The sequence below is a fragment of the Leptonotus elevatus genome, chromosome 8 (genome assembly GCF_054856555.1).
Source record: "Leptonotus elevatus isolate MCC_2025b chromosome 8, RoL_Lele_1.0, whole genome shotgun sequence".
In the NCBI taxonomy this organism is placed as follows: domain Eukaryota; kingdom Metazoa; phylum Chordata; class Actinopteri; order Syngnathiformes; family Syngnathidae; genus Leptonotus; species Leptonotus elevatus.
In genome coordinates, this window is record NC_141246.1 from 12,054,277 (window position 1) to 12,071,610 (window position 17,334).

General features: G+C 36.7%; 1 protein-coding gene across 10 annotated transcripts in view; it reads right to left on the reverse strand.

Annotated features, from left to right (window-relative positions):
- Positions 1-1,843: 1,843 nt before the first annotated feature.
- The window catches only part of camk2d2 (calcium/calmodulin-dependent protein kinase (CaM kinase) II delta 2), a 48,349-nt gene continuing 32,858 nt past the window's right edge, over positions 1,844-17,334 (reverse strand). The window contains exons 13-22 of one of the 10 annotated variants that reach the window (XM_086081824.1): positions 15,832-15,869; positions 12,792-12,851; positions 10,728-10,772; positions 9,858-9,906; positions 8,863-8,883; positions 8,400-8,475; positions 8,228-8,322; positions 4,487-4,715; positions 2,657-2,724; positions 1,844-2,584 (exon numbers count right to left, since the gene is read on the reverse strand). In XM_086081824.1, coding sequence (XP_085937950.1) covers positions 2,562-2,584; positions 2,657-2,724; positions 4,487-4,715; positions 8,228-8,322; positions 8,400-8,475; positions 8,863-8,883; positions 9,858-9,906; positions 10,728-10,772; positions 12,792-12,851; positions 15,832-15,869 — 704 coding nt within the window. In that variant the 3' untranslated portion in view covers positions 1,844-2,561. Of the gene's footprint in view, positions 2,585-2,656; positions 2,725-4,482; positions 4,716-8,227; positions 8,323-8,399; positions 8,476-8,862; positions 8,884-9,857; positions 9,907-10,727; positions 10,773-12,791; positions 12,852-15,831; positions 15,873-17,334 lie in introns of those variants that run through there. The other 9 variants (XM_086081823.1, XM_086081829.1, XM_086081828.1 and 6 more) reach the window with 9 other exon arrangements.

A 17,334-nucleotide genomic window follows, 5' to 3' on the forward strand; every position in this document is an offset into this window, starting at 1 on the left:
AAATTTGTGATTAATCATGAGTTTTTTAAAGTTTTTTGTTGTTGATCAGGGGCAGACATAACAAGCTTTACTTCTTTCTGTCCTTTTTCATTCTTTTGCTTTACATGGAATTTGAATTTTGCTTTTTATTTACTTTTTTATTTTAAAAATGTATTTAAATAAAAAAAGAAAGAAGAAAAGATTATTAAGAATTAGGAGCGTCATGGGATTAAATTTTTTCCATAATTAATCGCATGACTTCACTTGCTAACTCACGATTAATCACAAATTTTATATCTGTTGTAAATGTAAAAAACATTTTTTTTCGAGGTTTTCATACTTATACTTAACAAAAGTGTGTGGGGGGGAATTAAACTAATAAAAATAGTTCAAATAATTTGTTGACGTCTATAGCCGTCAATGGCAGTGAATGAGTTCATCAGAATGTTATGTATGTAATGTTATGTTATAGGCCGGGGTGGCACGTGCCCTTGCTCAAATGTGATTGGACCGGCAGGCGGCAAATGATTGACTTATCACGGCACCCGCATGTCTTGCAATGCAGCCTGCCAGCATTTCTATCAATCAGACGCCTACTAATTGTTATGCACCTCCTTCACAGTAGCTGGCGCTATTTACCACAAAATGTTGAAATCCACCTCAAGATGACATGCTTTTGGCAATGTCATGTTGTTTTCCCCGGGAGACGTGAGTGACTGTTTGGAAGAAGAAAAAAAATTAAACCGAGTGCTGTTCCATCAAAAAAAAAAGAGAGAAAGATTAATTTAACTATAAATAAAGATGTGTGCATATACAAATCATGATAAACATAAAGTGTCATCTTTTGGCATCATAATAAAGCTCTGGTCTCAAAAAGAAATGATTAACTGAATTTTAAATAAAGCTTTCAAGTGATTGTTGACGGGTCAAACCATCCTGTTATGGAGGATATGCTGGGTTTTTAGGACACTGAAATTGAATAGCCTACTGAATATAAAATTCATTTTATGAACTTATATGTTTTAGAAATATTTACATATACCTTTAAAAATATTTTAAAATCCCAAATACCCCCGTTTGAGAACCACTGATTTAGTTTATTAATAATATACTGTAAGTAACGTTCGTTGTTAAGATAATAATATTAACCAAAATGCATTCACGATCACACTGTTGAGCTCATTTATTTACTTCTTAAACATTATAAGCCATCCATTGCCGTGCCGGCAACAGTTACACACCAGTTAAGGAGCTGTGCATTGAGTTGACATCGTACGCGTCATCAAAAGGAAGGTTTTCTGTATTTTGCCATTTCAAAACAAACAAAAAAAAGAAGAAGCGACAAATCAATTGAGAAGATGATAAGGACGTAAGGTGTTGTTGTCCCGCTCGTAATGCTCTTGTCTGGCCACGCCGTTACGTCTTTCATGCAAGTTTAGCAAAGTTGACAATTTATCTTTAAAGATGCCAGCTCCGTCTTCTTCGTAAAAGTAACACACTGGAGAGAGAAAAAATGAACAACCGAAAAGCCTATACGTACAGTCATACAATACACAAGTACAAACATTATGAAAAATGAGCTTACTTCCTAAACATGTTTATACAAAAAATGTAAGAGGTGCTTTTTTTCTTCTTTTTCTTTCTCCCCCCCCCCCCCCTCCCCCCTTGATACGCAGTTTTGAACGTTGAACTTTATTATGTTCTTGTTTTTACAACAGTTCCATGATACTGGAGGACAGTAGAAACATTTGGGACAGGACTGGTGCACAACATTAACAAACAAGTCAGTGAGTCACAACTCAAACAGAAGATATTATAGTTTCATATGATCTTATTCGTAACCCCCCCCCCCCCCCGCCCTCCCCCCATGCACTACACAATAGTCTTGGATGTTCATATATTACATATATGCTACATTCTCATATTTCTTATATCACTGATATAAAGGCAAACATATTCCAATGCAAAGTGTAAGCTCTGCTTTCTTTACATTTAAATCAGTATTATATGTTGAAGTCAGACAATTCCAACAAGTGTGACTTATAGCTCATAGCAAACATAAATATGGTTTTGTAAATTGGATTTGACATAAACTCTTAAGTCCTCTGATAGCAAGAATAGCAATTTCAACAATTGTTTTTGTTTTCTTCAACGATCACAATGTTTATATACATCACCAGAACTAAAGCAAGCTCAATTTGAACATTCGGATCTTCCAAATTGTTTTTTCGTTTTTGTGTTACACGCACAGAAATACACATAAAAATTCACAATTACTTTCCAGGAGAGGTTACAGCAGTTGATTTCTAATCGATATATTTCAAATGCATACCAAAACATCTTAAAAAAAAAAAAGTTGCTCATATGCTCAATTCATAACGTCCTAATATTGTGTGCGGCCACCTGCAGGTGGTCATAAGAATGAAGTCCATTGATTAAATGCCATAACTGTCAAATGTATGAATATTTGTGTCCTGTGCCATGTCTTTCGAGGGTCAAAGGTTGCAGAGCAGTCGTCACTGGTCGGCTTAACTGCCCCACTCGCACGTTTGCTGATGGGATGGGATGTTCTTCTCTCCTTTCTAGCCACGTGATATTCCATTAACTGCAAATGACACAGAGCCACAGCATCAAGTGGTGCCAATACACAACGTAGAAATACAGGAAGTAGGCCTACTTTTGTTGTTTGCGGGAATGTGCAAACAGTTTGAGTTTGATTGGAAATCTGGACCAAGTGTAATATCCCTGAGGAGCAAATATTTGGAATTTGTCAACAATCTTCTGAAAAATACACCTCGAAAGTGGGCCTCAAATGTGATGATGAGCATAGAAACCGGAAAAAAGATGAGGACCGCACACGTGCATGTTTATGAAGCAACACGCATCCTCCCACTGCATATTTACCACCTTTCTCATCAAAGAGATCGCTGTGTATGCCTCCAAAAAAGAAAAAAGAAACTCTAATTTCACACAGTCATTTATCAGTAGTTGTATTAATTTATTTAAATTTCACAGAGTAAATAAAGCAAATAAAAAGTACATTTTAAATGAATAAGTCATTGTTTATTTATTTTTGTTATCTTTTATATATTATTTTGTATTCACTTATTTAATTATATTATTAAATACTACAATTAATAAAACAAAACCCCCAAAAATCTTAAAGAAGTTTTAAGATATCAAAGAGATGGGCCTTTTCCCACTAGACCGATTATCGGCCGATATTTGGCATTTTGACAAATATCGACACTGGCCTTTTTACTAATCTGAAGGCCGATAACGCTGGTATCTCACTGAGCGGGGAATACTTGCGAACGTAGCGAAATTTAGGGTAAGATGTTCACAGACAGTTTTTACTTTTCACAAAACCATTTCGAACATATTCTGACAATTTTTACTGTCTGCAAAGATCTTTTGAGAACTTGTATGAACTCTGACGAAAACACAAAATTCACTTAATGAGAGACAGGAAACTTTTCATTTATGGATGTATTTAAATTTCCACTTTATTAGAAACAAAAAAAGTGATGCTGACACTGGAAACATCCCAAATAAACTTAATACAATTAAGAAATTTGGGAAAACTTTATGTCCAGTAGAAATGTACTTGCTTAGTTTTTGATTTAGCATAACACATTGATAACTCTGGAAGCTCCCTGCAATTTTTTTTAGAATTTTTAAACAAAGCTTTCAATTCTTTGTATGATTAAGATTAAAAGAAAAAGTACATTTTTAAAATTTTGACAATAACATTTTCTCTTTTACTGAAAATGAATATCAGCTTGAAATGTCGGTTATCGGTCTGTTTCAAACAGTTCCAAGGACGACAGCCATTGCTTGAAAATGGCAAATCTTGCCACAGCCTAGCTCTCAAGTCATTGTTAGAGAAAGTCGTCGAGGCTGTATTATGCACAGTCAATTTGCCAAATTGACCAAATTCAGAACAACTTGCTCACAGACACATTTGAGGGACTACGCAGTTAACAAAGATTTACTTACCCTTAAAATTGTTCGGCACAATTAAAATCGTTCGGCACAATGTGTATTATGATTTATTGGACACACACACTCGATATCCACGGTCACGTCTTTTTACGACAATGACAGCGACAGTGTTGAATGAAGGGATGAGTAGATACGTAAGCCCATGTGGAGGGGTCTTAAATGAGGCATAAGGACATTATTAGCTACCCATCATTTAGTAATCATTTCCACAGATGTAATAATAAATTAAATATGGATGAAATTTCCATTTTTTTATTTAAATGTTTATGTAATTTGTAATGTGTACGCCTGGAAACGATGCATGTGAAGTTACCTAAAGGTAATAATATATATATGTTTAATCTTACATTTAAGTTCCTGTACTGGACAGCGTCCATAGAGCATCATGGCTAAAACGCCCTAAAACGTTATGTCATGACTCTAAAGTGCCACTGGAGGGCAGCATAAACAACATTTTCCACAGCTGTTTTGGGCGCTGTCTGTGTTGGTTCGTGTTTCTTACTGGGAGGGGATGCTGGGGGAGCCGGAGCGGTGGAAGTGGATGTTCTGCCACTTGCCGTCGCGGCGGTGCCACACGCGGGTCTCCTCCGACTGCATGGTGCGAGGCATGCCGCTGCCGTCCATGTACTGGGTCAGCCGAATGTAGGCGATGCACGCCGCGTTCTCGCCGATCAGGTGAACATGTGGGTTCAAGAGGATGGTGTGCACGGGCTTGTTCCCTTTAGACAGGGCTGAAAAATCAAACCGTGTGAGAAAATGTCATTAACACCTCTTTTTTTTTTTTCCAGAACAAATTTGCCGTGGACATAACGCCCGTCAGGTGAGTATGGGTAACTTGATAGTGCCCAAACCACCCCCAAAAAACTTCTTGATGAGAACTGACTCCCATTTAATGCAAGAAACGTCAGCAGCAAGTCATCTTTCAAAAAGTTATTAAAATACACATTACAGATGAACTAATTTATTTCCTTAAAATTGGGGAATCAATGTAAACTGCATGTATTAATGTATGCATCCGCAATTTCTATTTTATTTTTTGTTGTTTGTCTGTTTCTACTTACTTTATCTGTTGAATACTGTTATTGTTTAGTGTTTTTGTTTTTGTTGAATTATTTGAGGACCCCAGGAAGACTAGCGACCACTTTGTGGAAGCGAATGGGGATCCTAATAACGAATAAATAAGAATAAATAAACACGTGAATATTGTTTGCTCACTTTATCTTTAAGACAAATATATATTTTCTGCAGATATCATCACATCTAATTTAATGCTTTAAATTTTTTTCTTTTTTTAATGCAACTTAAAACTACTTTAACATTACATACATACATGCACATACTTATATATTAGGGCTGTCAGTCGATTACAATTTTTTCATTGTAAATAATCGTATGATTTTCACAGTTAACACATGATTAATCGTAAATTAATCACACGTTATATCTGTTCTAAATGAACAATAAAATATATTTTTCAAGTTTTACATACTCTTTTTAATTCAAATAAAAGTGGACAAATATGGTTACCAAATTCTAATAATAATAATACAAATAATAATAAGTAATTCATAGTTAGAGTCAACAGTTAGGCTTAAAAGGAGTGTGAAACATTGAGTCATAGATTTGTGTTGAGGTAATAATCCGCCACTAGGTGGCATTAGTGCTTTATGTTGGACATCGGTGACAGGAACTCCACATTTTTCATTTCAAATTCAGAGAAATCGGTATTTGGAACATGAAGCTAGTCCCCAGTTTTCACAAATACAGTACATATATTTTTATCACATTTATTAGTGCTAAATTGTACAAACAGTGCATGTAAAATTGTATAAAATTTGTAATGCCTCTCGTATTTAAAGCTTCTATAAGGCATTTAAGGCTTAAGTTTTTGCTAAATCCATTTAATGACTTTTAATAGGTTTTAATGATCCGCAAAAACCCTGTCAAAAGAAAACATCCCTGGCATTGAAACAAATAAGGACATTTCTAAGTGACCACCAAACTTTTGAACAGAATATTTAAAAAGCTATTTAATCAAAATTGTCTGAGGGAACCTAGATTGTTTACGCCTGTGTATGTAAACAGATGATGCAATAACTAAAGTTAAAAAAAAACAACATTTTTGTTAACAGAAGAAAATGAAGAAGAAAATGCGTAAAAAAAAAAAAGAAGAAGAAAACTAATTGAAGCTACATCTTACATTTATAAAACTAAATAAAAATAACTATTATTATAGCAAAAATGTCCTATATTTTCGTGTGGGATCAACTTTCCAGTGGGCTTTTTTCTTATCGTACAAAAAAAGCCATTTAGAAAAAAAATAATCATAGAAGGGTTGGAGCAGTTGGCAACACTGACTCCTCTTTTGTAAACTTTCCCACATGTTCAAAGACATTTTAGTGTAAACAGTGCACATTAGCGGGAAAACACTTTAAACAACAGAAACGGCTTAACATTTTTGTCCTGACAAATAAAACCAAATGAATCTAGGAATAACTTAATTGGCAAGCCCAATCTGAAATGCAGCGACGACTATTGATAAACCGAGAATCGGTTGGTGCTTGCAACTTGATGTTGAAAAATGTGGAACTCTTTACATGTTGATGTTGGCTTGCCAAGCCATTGAGGTTTCTGGGACATAACCAGTTTATCAGAACTATTTTTACCTCGGCTGCAGACATTTCACCATTTATAGCAACAGTCGTTATTCTTGAGAGATTTTATTCCCAAGATGTGAGCATACCTGCAGGAGCTGTGAACTGATTAGAATGAAGAGTGACAAGGTCAACAATATAATTAGGTTGCAGACCATTAGCATGTAGCTTACAGTATACATTTATTGTATCAATTTTTTTTTTTTTTACTATACTCCCATCATTGCGTTTAAAATACATTGACCCATGACATTTTACTTTTCAAATTTCAGGGTACTACTTCATTCCAAAACATGCACGGTAGGTTAACTAAAGACTAAATTGCCCATAGATGGAAATGTGAGTTTGTCATTAACAAGGACATATGATACACATCATACTGTCGTGGGTGGTTTGGCCGACAAACGTTTCTTTTGGATGTTGGGCCAGCTATTTGGCGCTCTTGACCAACACCTGGCTACAACATATTTCACCTTTCAGACTTAAATGGACTGTTTAATTTATATGGTGTGCCAAATGCACTTTCAGCTCGAAGCAGCAGCTTGCATTGCTAAGAGGTCATCATCGTTTATAGGGGTGTGCCCAAAAATCGATTCTCCTAAGAATCGCGATTCTCATTTAGTACGATTCAGAAACGATTTGAAATGTCCCAAGAACGATTTTATTTAAATTATTTTATACTGTCTTGCCTTTGTTTGTGTGTGCTTTTATTGGGAGTGCTGTTCATGTAGTACCCAATTTGGCCACTTAGGGGCAGTGTGGTTCCACGCGGTCTGATACACTGTTAAGTTGTAGCCACATTAGAGAGTAGAAGGAAAAAGTCACGATCAAGTTATTCCAATAAAAGTTGTTTTTTTGCAGCGTGGAGCCGTTTTTTTGAGTGATAAAAGTGCCGCTAGTAGAGCACTAATTAGCATTAGCGAGTCAGACTGGAGTAGATTATTATGATTCCTTGAACATCTATAAATTGAAGCAAAAATCATTGTCAATCAAATCATTTTGAATCAAAAATCGTTCTTAACGCATTCACTGCCATTGACGGCTATAGACGTCAAAAATTCATTTGAACTATTTCTATTAGTTTCTCATTTTTTTCCACTTTTGTTAACAAGAGTATGAAAACCTAGAATTTTATATTGTACATTTAGAACAGTTCTAAAATGTGTAATCCTGAGTTAACTATTAAAGTCTTGCGATTAATTACAATTAAAAATGTTAATTGTCTGACACCCCTAATTTTTAATAATCTTTTCTTCTTTTTTTATTAGGGGCATCAGGCGATTCCAATTTGTAATTGTAATTAATCACATGACTTCACTTGTTAACTCACGATTAATCACTAATTTTATATGTGTTCTAAATGTACAGTAAAAAAAATTCTAGGTTTTCATATTCTTGTTAACAAAAGTGGAAAAAAATTAGAAACTAATAAATAGTTCAAATGAAATTTTGACGTCTATAGCCGTCAATGGCAGTAAAGGAGTTAATGGAAAATCGATTCTGAATCAAATCGCACACCATAAAATCGGAATGGAATCGTGAGACATTCAAAGATTCCCACCCCTCATCGTTTATATCCGTGAACTCACCGTTCTCAAAGTAAAAGCGGTGGAAGTCGTGTCCTTCAACCAGATTTCCCAGCGCCTCGGGTTCAAAAGAAGTCAGACCAGGATCACAAATCTTCCTGCGATGGAAAAGACAGAAGAATGAGCAAAGGACTGTCACGTTCAACAGATCATGAACCTGCGATGCTCGACTCACGCGTAGGCCTCAAAGTCTCCATTGTTGATAGACTCGATCAACTGCTCGGTGACTTTGATAATTTCCTGCTTGCGAGCTGCAACAGAAGATCACAAGACAACCATGACTGCACTCAACTGATGTGAAATGACTTGAGAGCAGGCAAATGTAGGTCTGAGTGGATCTGATGTTAACTCTGCCTCAGATGGTGGTCTACTCTAAAAGTTATTAGAAATGGAAGGCACTTACAAAAATATTTTCAAAAAAAACATGTGTTGTTCCTTATCAAAGCAGAACGCCTCCCATGACTAATAGTGAAAGAAGGTTCCGGAATTGATGATGGCACAATTCCTTTCACCCAACGAAATGGACAAAAACCAAACCAGGGTTTCCCCCAGAAAACTTGCTAAGCATGGCCCGCCAAGACTATAAAGCACTGGGGGAAACCCTGTTTACTGTTTGACTCAATAATGCGTTGAATTACCTTTAGTGTTATTGGTGCAGGCTGGAGGATATTAAAAACATGACTTATTTCGTGCAACAAAAAAACATTTGTTATATACTGTATATATATATATATATATATATATATATATATATATATATATATATATATATATATATATATATATATATATATACGGTACTTTGATGAGCACAGTACATACAGTATAACAGCTAATGTTATGGTAAGAGGGGAATAGGGCGTGCCAGAAAGCATATGCAATTTTTCTTTACTCACAATACAAAAGAATGATTATAAGAAGCAATGAAAGTCATCTAAATCAATTTGGAGGATGGAGACGTCGACATATATCACACAGCGTATTATGATCATCTAATCTGATTTTCAACATGATGTGATTTTAAAGGCACTTTACATCGCGTGAGCAGTTTTCTTTCCAGTAGAAGGCTGGCTGACACAAGAGGAACCAGGTGGCGCGTCCTCCCTCCCCAGCACATCACAACAGAGGGACTTACTTTGAAATGAGGAGGTGGGAGTCTGCCTTGACTCAGACATCTGTGAGGAACGGCTCTTTGAGCTCAAGATACCGCTCACTAAGCTGCCCAGACGAAGGGCTGCAAGAAGTTGCATAAGGGGAGAGTGCGCGTGTGCGTGTTTATGCGAGGAAAACGTAGATAAGGATTATGTAGAGGGGGGGGGGGGGGGGGGGAATTATATTCTTGACATAATATAAGGACAGACAAAAAGTGGCCAAGTAGAAACATGTATGCAAAACTGAAGTTATTGCATCTGTGACGCACATAAACCACCAACGAAAAGAATGAAAGGAGTGGCATGACACTCGGAGGAAGGGAAAGTCTGCAGTTTGCTGTCAAGTGGAAACAAGGTGCAGTGCACTGTCATTGTGTTGGTTGGGGAAAAAAGGAAATAAAGGAAAGCACACAGTGGAAAGATCCATGTGAGCAGCACAGCTGCACACACGGTAGGTGTCAACCACTCACAACTTGTCCTACCTTTAACGTCCTCATCTTCTATGGTGGTGTTGGCACTCTCAATAGACTCCTTAACAATAAAATACAATAAATAAATAAAACATTAACAATAAAATAATCTAATATATCAGAATGAAGTTGAAGCAATGTCATTTTGTGAGAGTAATAATTATTGTTCTGTTTACTTGACGAGCCATATTTTGTTAGCATATTAGCATAAACACCTAGTTACTGTTACGATATACTGTTAAGTAAACGTGCTTCTTTAAGGAAAGTGTGTAGGATTTAGTGCCATCTAGTGGTGAGCCAATAGAATGAAACGTGCACTACGGCGTATCAGGCAGACCACACTTCCAAGCCTATCATCAAATACTACCATTTAAAGTGTGCGAGCAAGAACTCGTTGCAGTGGCTAACAGGAGCGGCTAGCAAGAACTAGCTGAAGTGGCTAACAAGAGCGGCTAGTGGGAGAAGCTAGCAAAATGGAGGCTGCGAGAAAATGACGGACAATCGGGCGGGCGGGAGGTTATGCACTCGCTAATGCTAAATGCTATCTTGGTTGACAGTTCAACAGCGCTAAACAAGTCAATAAAAGAAAACAGCTTGCGTTGTCTGAAAGGCTAGTGGTGACAGCAGTAAATAGGAGGACTACATTTCCCACGATTCTTAGACGCAAAAGCAGGAAGTAGTTCTGGACTGGTCAATGTATATTGCTTGCTACTAATTACATGTGGATGTTTTTTTGCGTGCATGTTATTGAAATCAATAATGTTTTTTTTTATGAATAAATAATCAGAGTCTTATAGTCATTCAGATCATAGTATTCTGCAAAGCTTGATTAAAAAAAATATATTTTCTTGTTATATAAAGATGAAATGTCTAAAGCATTACCTTGTTTCCATCCACAGGATTGTGGATCACAGTCGTCTGTGGTTCCTAAAAAGAGTATGTGAGACCACGTGTGATTTAACATCACCACCTTCATCATCATCATCATCATCATCATCATCATCATCACACCACAGAATGTCTTTGTAGCCTATCAAAACAAATGAACCCAACATTCATTGTAATAAAAGATGTGTTTGGATTTGGTTTTGTGTGCCTAATATCTTAATTGTTCCCATGGTTACTGTATTATACTATATCATAGTAGTAGTAGTAGTAAGGTTAAACTAAAGTCAGTCTTCTGTCTATCTATTCTATCCATCTATCTAATCAAATGGCTTTTGTAGAATCCCTCCCACTGGCCAACTCTGACCTTCTAATCACTCACCCAGATTACACTAGATTATAACATCATTGTGTGTGTGTGTGTGTGTGCGTGCATGTGTATTTGTACACAGATGAGAACATAGACCAAGAAAGTGATATCCCCATGTTCATGCGTAATCATCTACACAGCAAATCGGAGCACAGAGTCATTTGACGTCATGCAGAGTGACGGTCATGTGACCCGATATGCTTGACCAATCACAGCATAGACAGAACCAAACCATTAGGGAATGCACACTGAGCCAAGGAGGCGATATATCTTCACACGCCAATCTCACATAGACACGCATACGCAGCAGCAATCACAAAACATGCCTTCTTGCCATGAATCACATGCAGACGGATGAAGTTGGTATTGACATGCATACGGAGGGGAGGGACAGGAGAGGCATTCTCTTTGAGAAAAGTGCTTTTGAGGTAGAGGCTGCCCCTTACTACAAATTATTTCAAATATTATGTTGCATTCTGATAAATACTACATTTGTGGAATATGAGTCATGCAGCAAAATCCAGCCGTTTTTATCCATCTCAGGGGGCGGCCATTTTGCCACTTGCTGTCGACTGAAGATGACATCACAGTTGCTCGGCACTCAGGCAACGACCAATCACAGCTCACCTGTTTTCTGAAGCTGAGCTGTGATTGGTTGATACTTGAGCCCTGAGCAACTGTGATGTCATTATCACTCGACAGCAACTAGCAAAATGGCTGCCTTCTGATATTGATACAACTGCTGGATTTTGCTGCTTAACGCATATTCCACAAATGTAATATTAACCATAATACCGTATTTAGACTAGTGGGGCTGCATAGAACATATTGTCAAGAAATTTTGGGGGGGTCACTTTCGCTTTAAAAATCACACCAATTTTACCAACCTAATTTAAGGACGACGTATTGCTTAGTGTCCAACATGCATATGGCTTTTTCATTCAAATGTTACACAGCCATAAAAGCCAGCTCATTCAGGGATAGCCCAAACATGACCTACACATTTTCGCCCCATCTAATGACCGCAACATTAGGTACAACTGGAAATTCAAATGAGGTCCAATACAAAAACTGTATCCAAATTCATTGGAGTGCATTCTGCATTTAACAAAGGTAAACTCACACTAGCTAACTTGCTCGTCGACATATTAACACCATTATCAGTATGCGTATTTTTAAATATTTTTAAATTCTCATATGTAATAACTTCATTCTCGCAACATTAGTAGTTTATTCTTCCCATAATATTATGACTTCCTTCATGTAACATTACAACTTTTTTTCATAACTTTACTTTTTTTTCAATTTGTAAATGTTTACAGTCAAATTAATTACTTAAGAGCAAGAACGCCTCTTAATTTTAGGCATCACAGTTATAAACCACGGTATATTTTGTTAACTCAATACCTCAATCAATCTTTGATCTATTTTAGATGCAGTGTATGTATTGGGTCTCGTTAAAACATGCAGGTGCACCCAATGAAGGGGCATAGAAGTGTGTTCTCAAATGAAATAATCTCGACGAAAGCCCGAGATCCAACACAAAAAAATGATGTGAGACAAAAAAGTGAACCTGTACCTCATCCACACTTAGGAATGAGAAAGGTGAGAAGCAGTGAGGTTGACGGCTGGTTGGTTAAGGAATGCACGGATTTGTGGATGAAGGTGTGGGTGTGGGTGAGTGTGTATACCAGTGCAGGGGCAGGGCCAGTGTCTTTAGGACTGGTCGCTGTGTTTGCTTTGTTGTTTACCTGCAAGGGGGCAGTGTAGAGGGAATATGACACTCATAAACGCACACACGTGCACACTCGCACTTTTACATACAACCTGAACACAGACCACAGTGATTGTCTGAATTGATGAGTCCCGAATTGATCACCTTCAGTGTGTTTAATCAAATCTGGAAGGATTTAACATGTCACCATTGATCTGTATGTCTCTGTATTCAAAAAAACAGGCGTCCTTCATAGATTGTTCCTACTGTGGAGCATCTAAATTAACTCATTCACTGCCATTGACGGCTATAGACGTCAAAAATTCATTTAAACTATTTTTATTAGTTTAACTTTTTTTCCCCACTTTTGTTAACAAGAGTATGAAAACCTAGAAAAAAAATATTGTACATTAAGAAGATACAAAATTTGTGATTAATCGTGAGTTAACTATTTAAGTCATGCAATTAATTACAATCAAAAAAAATTATCGGCTGACGCACCTAATTTTTAATAATCTTTTCTTTTTCTTTTTTTTTTATCGTGTCAGTAATTAATTGCTAACTCACGATTAATCACAAATTGTATATCTGTTCTAAATGTACAATATTTTTTTCCTAGGTTTTATACTCTTGTTGACTATTGAAGTCATGCAATTAATTACAATTAAAAAAATTAATCACCTATCTCCCCTAATTTTTAATAATCTTTTATTTTAATTTTTTTAATCGCGGCAGTAATTAATTGGATGACTTTAATAGTTAACTCCCGATTTATCACAAATTTTATATCTGTATAAAATGTGTGTCTGTATCCTAGGTTTTCATACTCTTGTTAACAAAAGTGTGGGGGGGGGGGGGAATGTAAACTAATAGAAATAGTTCAAATGAATTTATGACGTCTATAGCCGTCAATGGCAGTGAATGAGTTCAAACAAATCCAGGAATTTGAACTAGCCACTGGCCTCATAACATCCCAGCAATCTACACTTCATCCTGCGAGACATCAGCACAGTGATGGTCTAAAGGAGTAACTCCACAACTCCATTTTCTTTCTCTATGGCTAAATTTATTAGGGATGGGTGATTACTGATACCAGTTGTCACTATCGGGCCCATACCGGCCCCTTTTTACTGTATCGGGTACTTGAGGAGTCTGCTGATTTCAGGCACTGATACTAACGGCAAATAAAAGCTGACATTGAGTAAGTCTTCATCGGCAGCAAATCATCTTTTCCGTGAGAAAGAAACATACACATAGAATGAATATTGTGGTCCCTGGCTACTACTATATTGCGGATTTGGATTTGGGTCCAAAATTCCTATATTACAGGGTTTATCTTGGGTTGTACCTCGCTAGATTGCAGATTTTTCAGACATTATTAACCCTGCGCACCCGCGCCGCTCCCCACCCCTCACAGATTTACTGTATTCATGATTTATTTATTTTATTAAATTTACAAAGTTAACAATCCAATCTAATCCGTTTTATTTCTATAGCACATTTTATAAATAAGCGTGTCCAAAGTGCTGCACATAAAGAGCCACACACTATCATGCACATAAATCTAGTAAAACCAACTATAAAAATAAAAAAGTCAATACAATAGGTAAGATACAATAGGTAAAATAAAAAAGAATACAGTAAATAAAAAATAAATAAAAAGACCCCGAGGACCACTGTTTAGAAGGGTGGGAACTGTGTGGTGGCAAAGTAGCAGTGCAACTTGTCCCCGATAACAAAACAAAACAAAAAAAACTTTTTTTATATCCTCCACTTTGCGGAAATGCACCTATCGTGGGTGGGCGTGGAATGGAACACCGGCGAAAAATGAGGGAACACTGTAGTACGAAAATCCCTAACATTTATGTAAGGGGACCAATAATGACAAAGAGAAAAACTATGATTACCAAAAAGAACCAGAACCAAGAAATAACCAAAAATTGACATATTTATTGACTTATTGCAGCGTAGCAAAGTGTCAACAAAATGCCGACAATAACAATAAAATAATTCATTGCAAACAGCAAAGGGCTGCATTTAGTCTTTCGCACATTGCATTGTTTCTTAGTTAATTTATTTTAAAGGGATACTTGACTCATTGAGCCATTTTCAGCAGTTATAAGTTATAAATGAATAAATTAATTTGATAACGTCATTATTTTTCTTGCACAATTAAAACAAATGTTTCCACTTGCTGTCGACTGAAGATGACATCACCTGTGCTGAGGAAGTAGGTAACGACCAATCATGGCTTACCTATTTTCTGAGTTCGGTCAGCAAACTGAGCCATGATTGGTCGTTACCTGTTTCCTGAGCACAGGTGATGTCATCTTCGGTCGACAGCAAGTGGAAAAAATAGTTTTTAAAAGTATAATTGTTCATGAAAAATAATGAAGTTATCTCATTCATTGTATCAAAATATTAACTTTTTACTGCTGTAAATGGCTCAATGAGTCAAGTATCCCTTTAAAACAATAGCTGTAGAGTAAATAAAGATTTTAAATGGCCACAATTTGACTCTCAAATTACCATTTATTCATGTGGGGGAAATTATTTAGAAATCTGAATAAAAACATCAATGTCAGGTTAGGTTAAAAAAAAAACATCCTTTTGTGGAAGTCTTTCTTTTTTCTCTTCTTTTACTACAATGTGAGGATTAGTTAGATTTTGCTGTAATGGGATGAGATGAGGTCACATGGATGATGGATTTACTCCCATCGTAATGGGCGTTTTTAGCGTGATAATATTGTCGGCCAGAGTGCGACCGACCGGGAGAAGAAAAGAAAAGGATGATCCTACGAGAAATGTACCTCAGCCAATGTAGTCTGCGTCACCACTGTGAGATCAAGCAAATAAATAACCTTCGCCCGCCGCCTGGCGTGACTTTCCCTGAATGATGATGTCGCTAAGTGCACAATGCATAATAATTATCTTTGATGCTCCTCAGACAGCAAACATTCCATCAGAATTATGCATGAAACAAAGCTTTCACTTCGCTTTGCGTATTAGCCACTCACCTTAACGCCGTCGGACTTTTTGTTCAGCAAACTCTTGGCTGCTGTGGGCCAAAAGATGGAAAAAAAACAAATTTCAGCGCAAAAAAAATGAGAGTACGACAATCTGGGGCGTCAGGATTCACTAACATGCAGCAAGCGTATCAAGACATTTGTGCTTAGTTCGATACAAAATCAACTGCAAAATCTCAAATCCAAAGCAGCATTTCCTTCTGGTGAGGTTATTTTTCTTCCAGGTATTAACGGGCATGAGTGCATAGTGGATTGCGTGTATTTAGCAAGTGACGAATTCCAAGACTCCCGCAGGAGTGATAAGTTGGTGATTTGCACTCACATTAGCATGCGCTTATCCTCTAGTGACATTTGTCAGAGCTGAGAGAGCGTCTTAAAACTGCATGCTACGTATATCCGGCTAAGGATTTTCCTTTAATCATACACAGTAGTAGCATTTTTTATTTTTTTTGCAAGCGTGCAGTGCCTTATCAATACCAATCAATCATTTTGTCTCCATGCATACTGTAAGGGATTTTCTGTTCGGACTAAGAAAACAATAACAAATTCATGATTAGGCCCATTCTTGCTTCCTAAAAATTCTTACCTCAAATTGAAACCACAATCCAAACAAAAGGAAAGAAATTTGCAACAACAAAAAAAAGACAATGATGAATAAAAAGTGACACAAATGCTCTGACACTTTACGGTAGACTAAAGAGAGAAAGCATGCAAGCAAAAGACTGAGGGAAAAAATGAAATGTCAGAAAAAACTGTAACGGCACAGACGGAGGAGAGCTCAGGGAGAGATGATAGTGAAAAAAATACGACTGTTTAGCTATGGCATCTCGGTGTCAAGATCATCATTATACCGCAGATAAACAGATCGAAGACATTCCAAAATTAGCTTTTCAACTTAATGAGCTTTTCATGACATACTACACAATACAAAACTACACAGAAAAAAATGCAACTCAGCAGTAAGCAATAGTTATACTTCCAATATTTGAGTAACTTCAAGGAAATGGGAATGACAAAAAACATAATCAGAAGCTAAAGAAGTCAAAGAACATATGTGCTTGGCACAAACTAAGTGTGCATGTGTGTGTGTGTTACAATTAAGTTAAACGGTCTGATCATTTTAGTGTGTGCCCAAGTCACCATATGCATCGCACATGACTCTGGACTGTAACATCAGCGCTAAAATTAGCATTAACAACATGAGAGGTGGCCTGGCTGGTCCACTAGCATTATAGAGCAGTGTTTCCCAGCATTCACTGAGGTCGGGCCATGGTTGTTATAGTTGACGAAAACGAGCGAAAAAACTAAAATTGGAAGGGGGGGGGGGGGCTTATTAGCAAACAACATTTTATGTTCATTAAACTAACTAAAATCAACTATAAATGTCTTTCATTTTCATATTTGCAAGTTATTTTCATTCATGAGTTTTCAGGGTTTATTTTAAATGAATTTATTATAGGGGTGTCAGGCGATAAAAAAAAAAAAAAAGTTTAA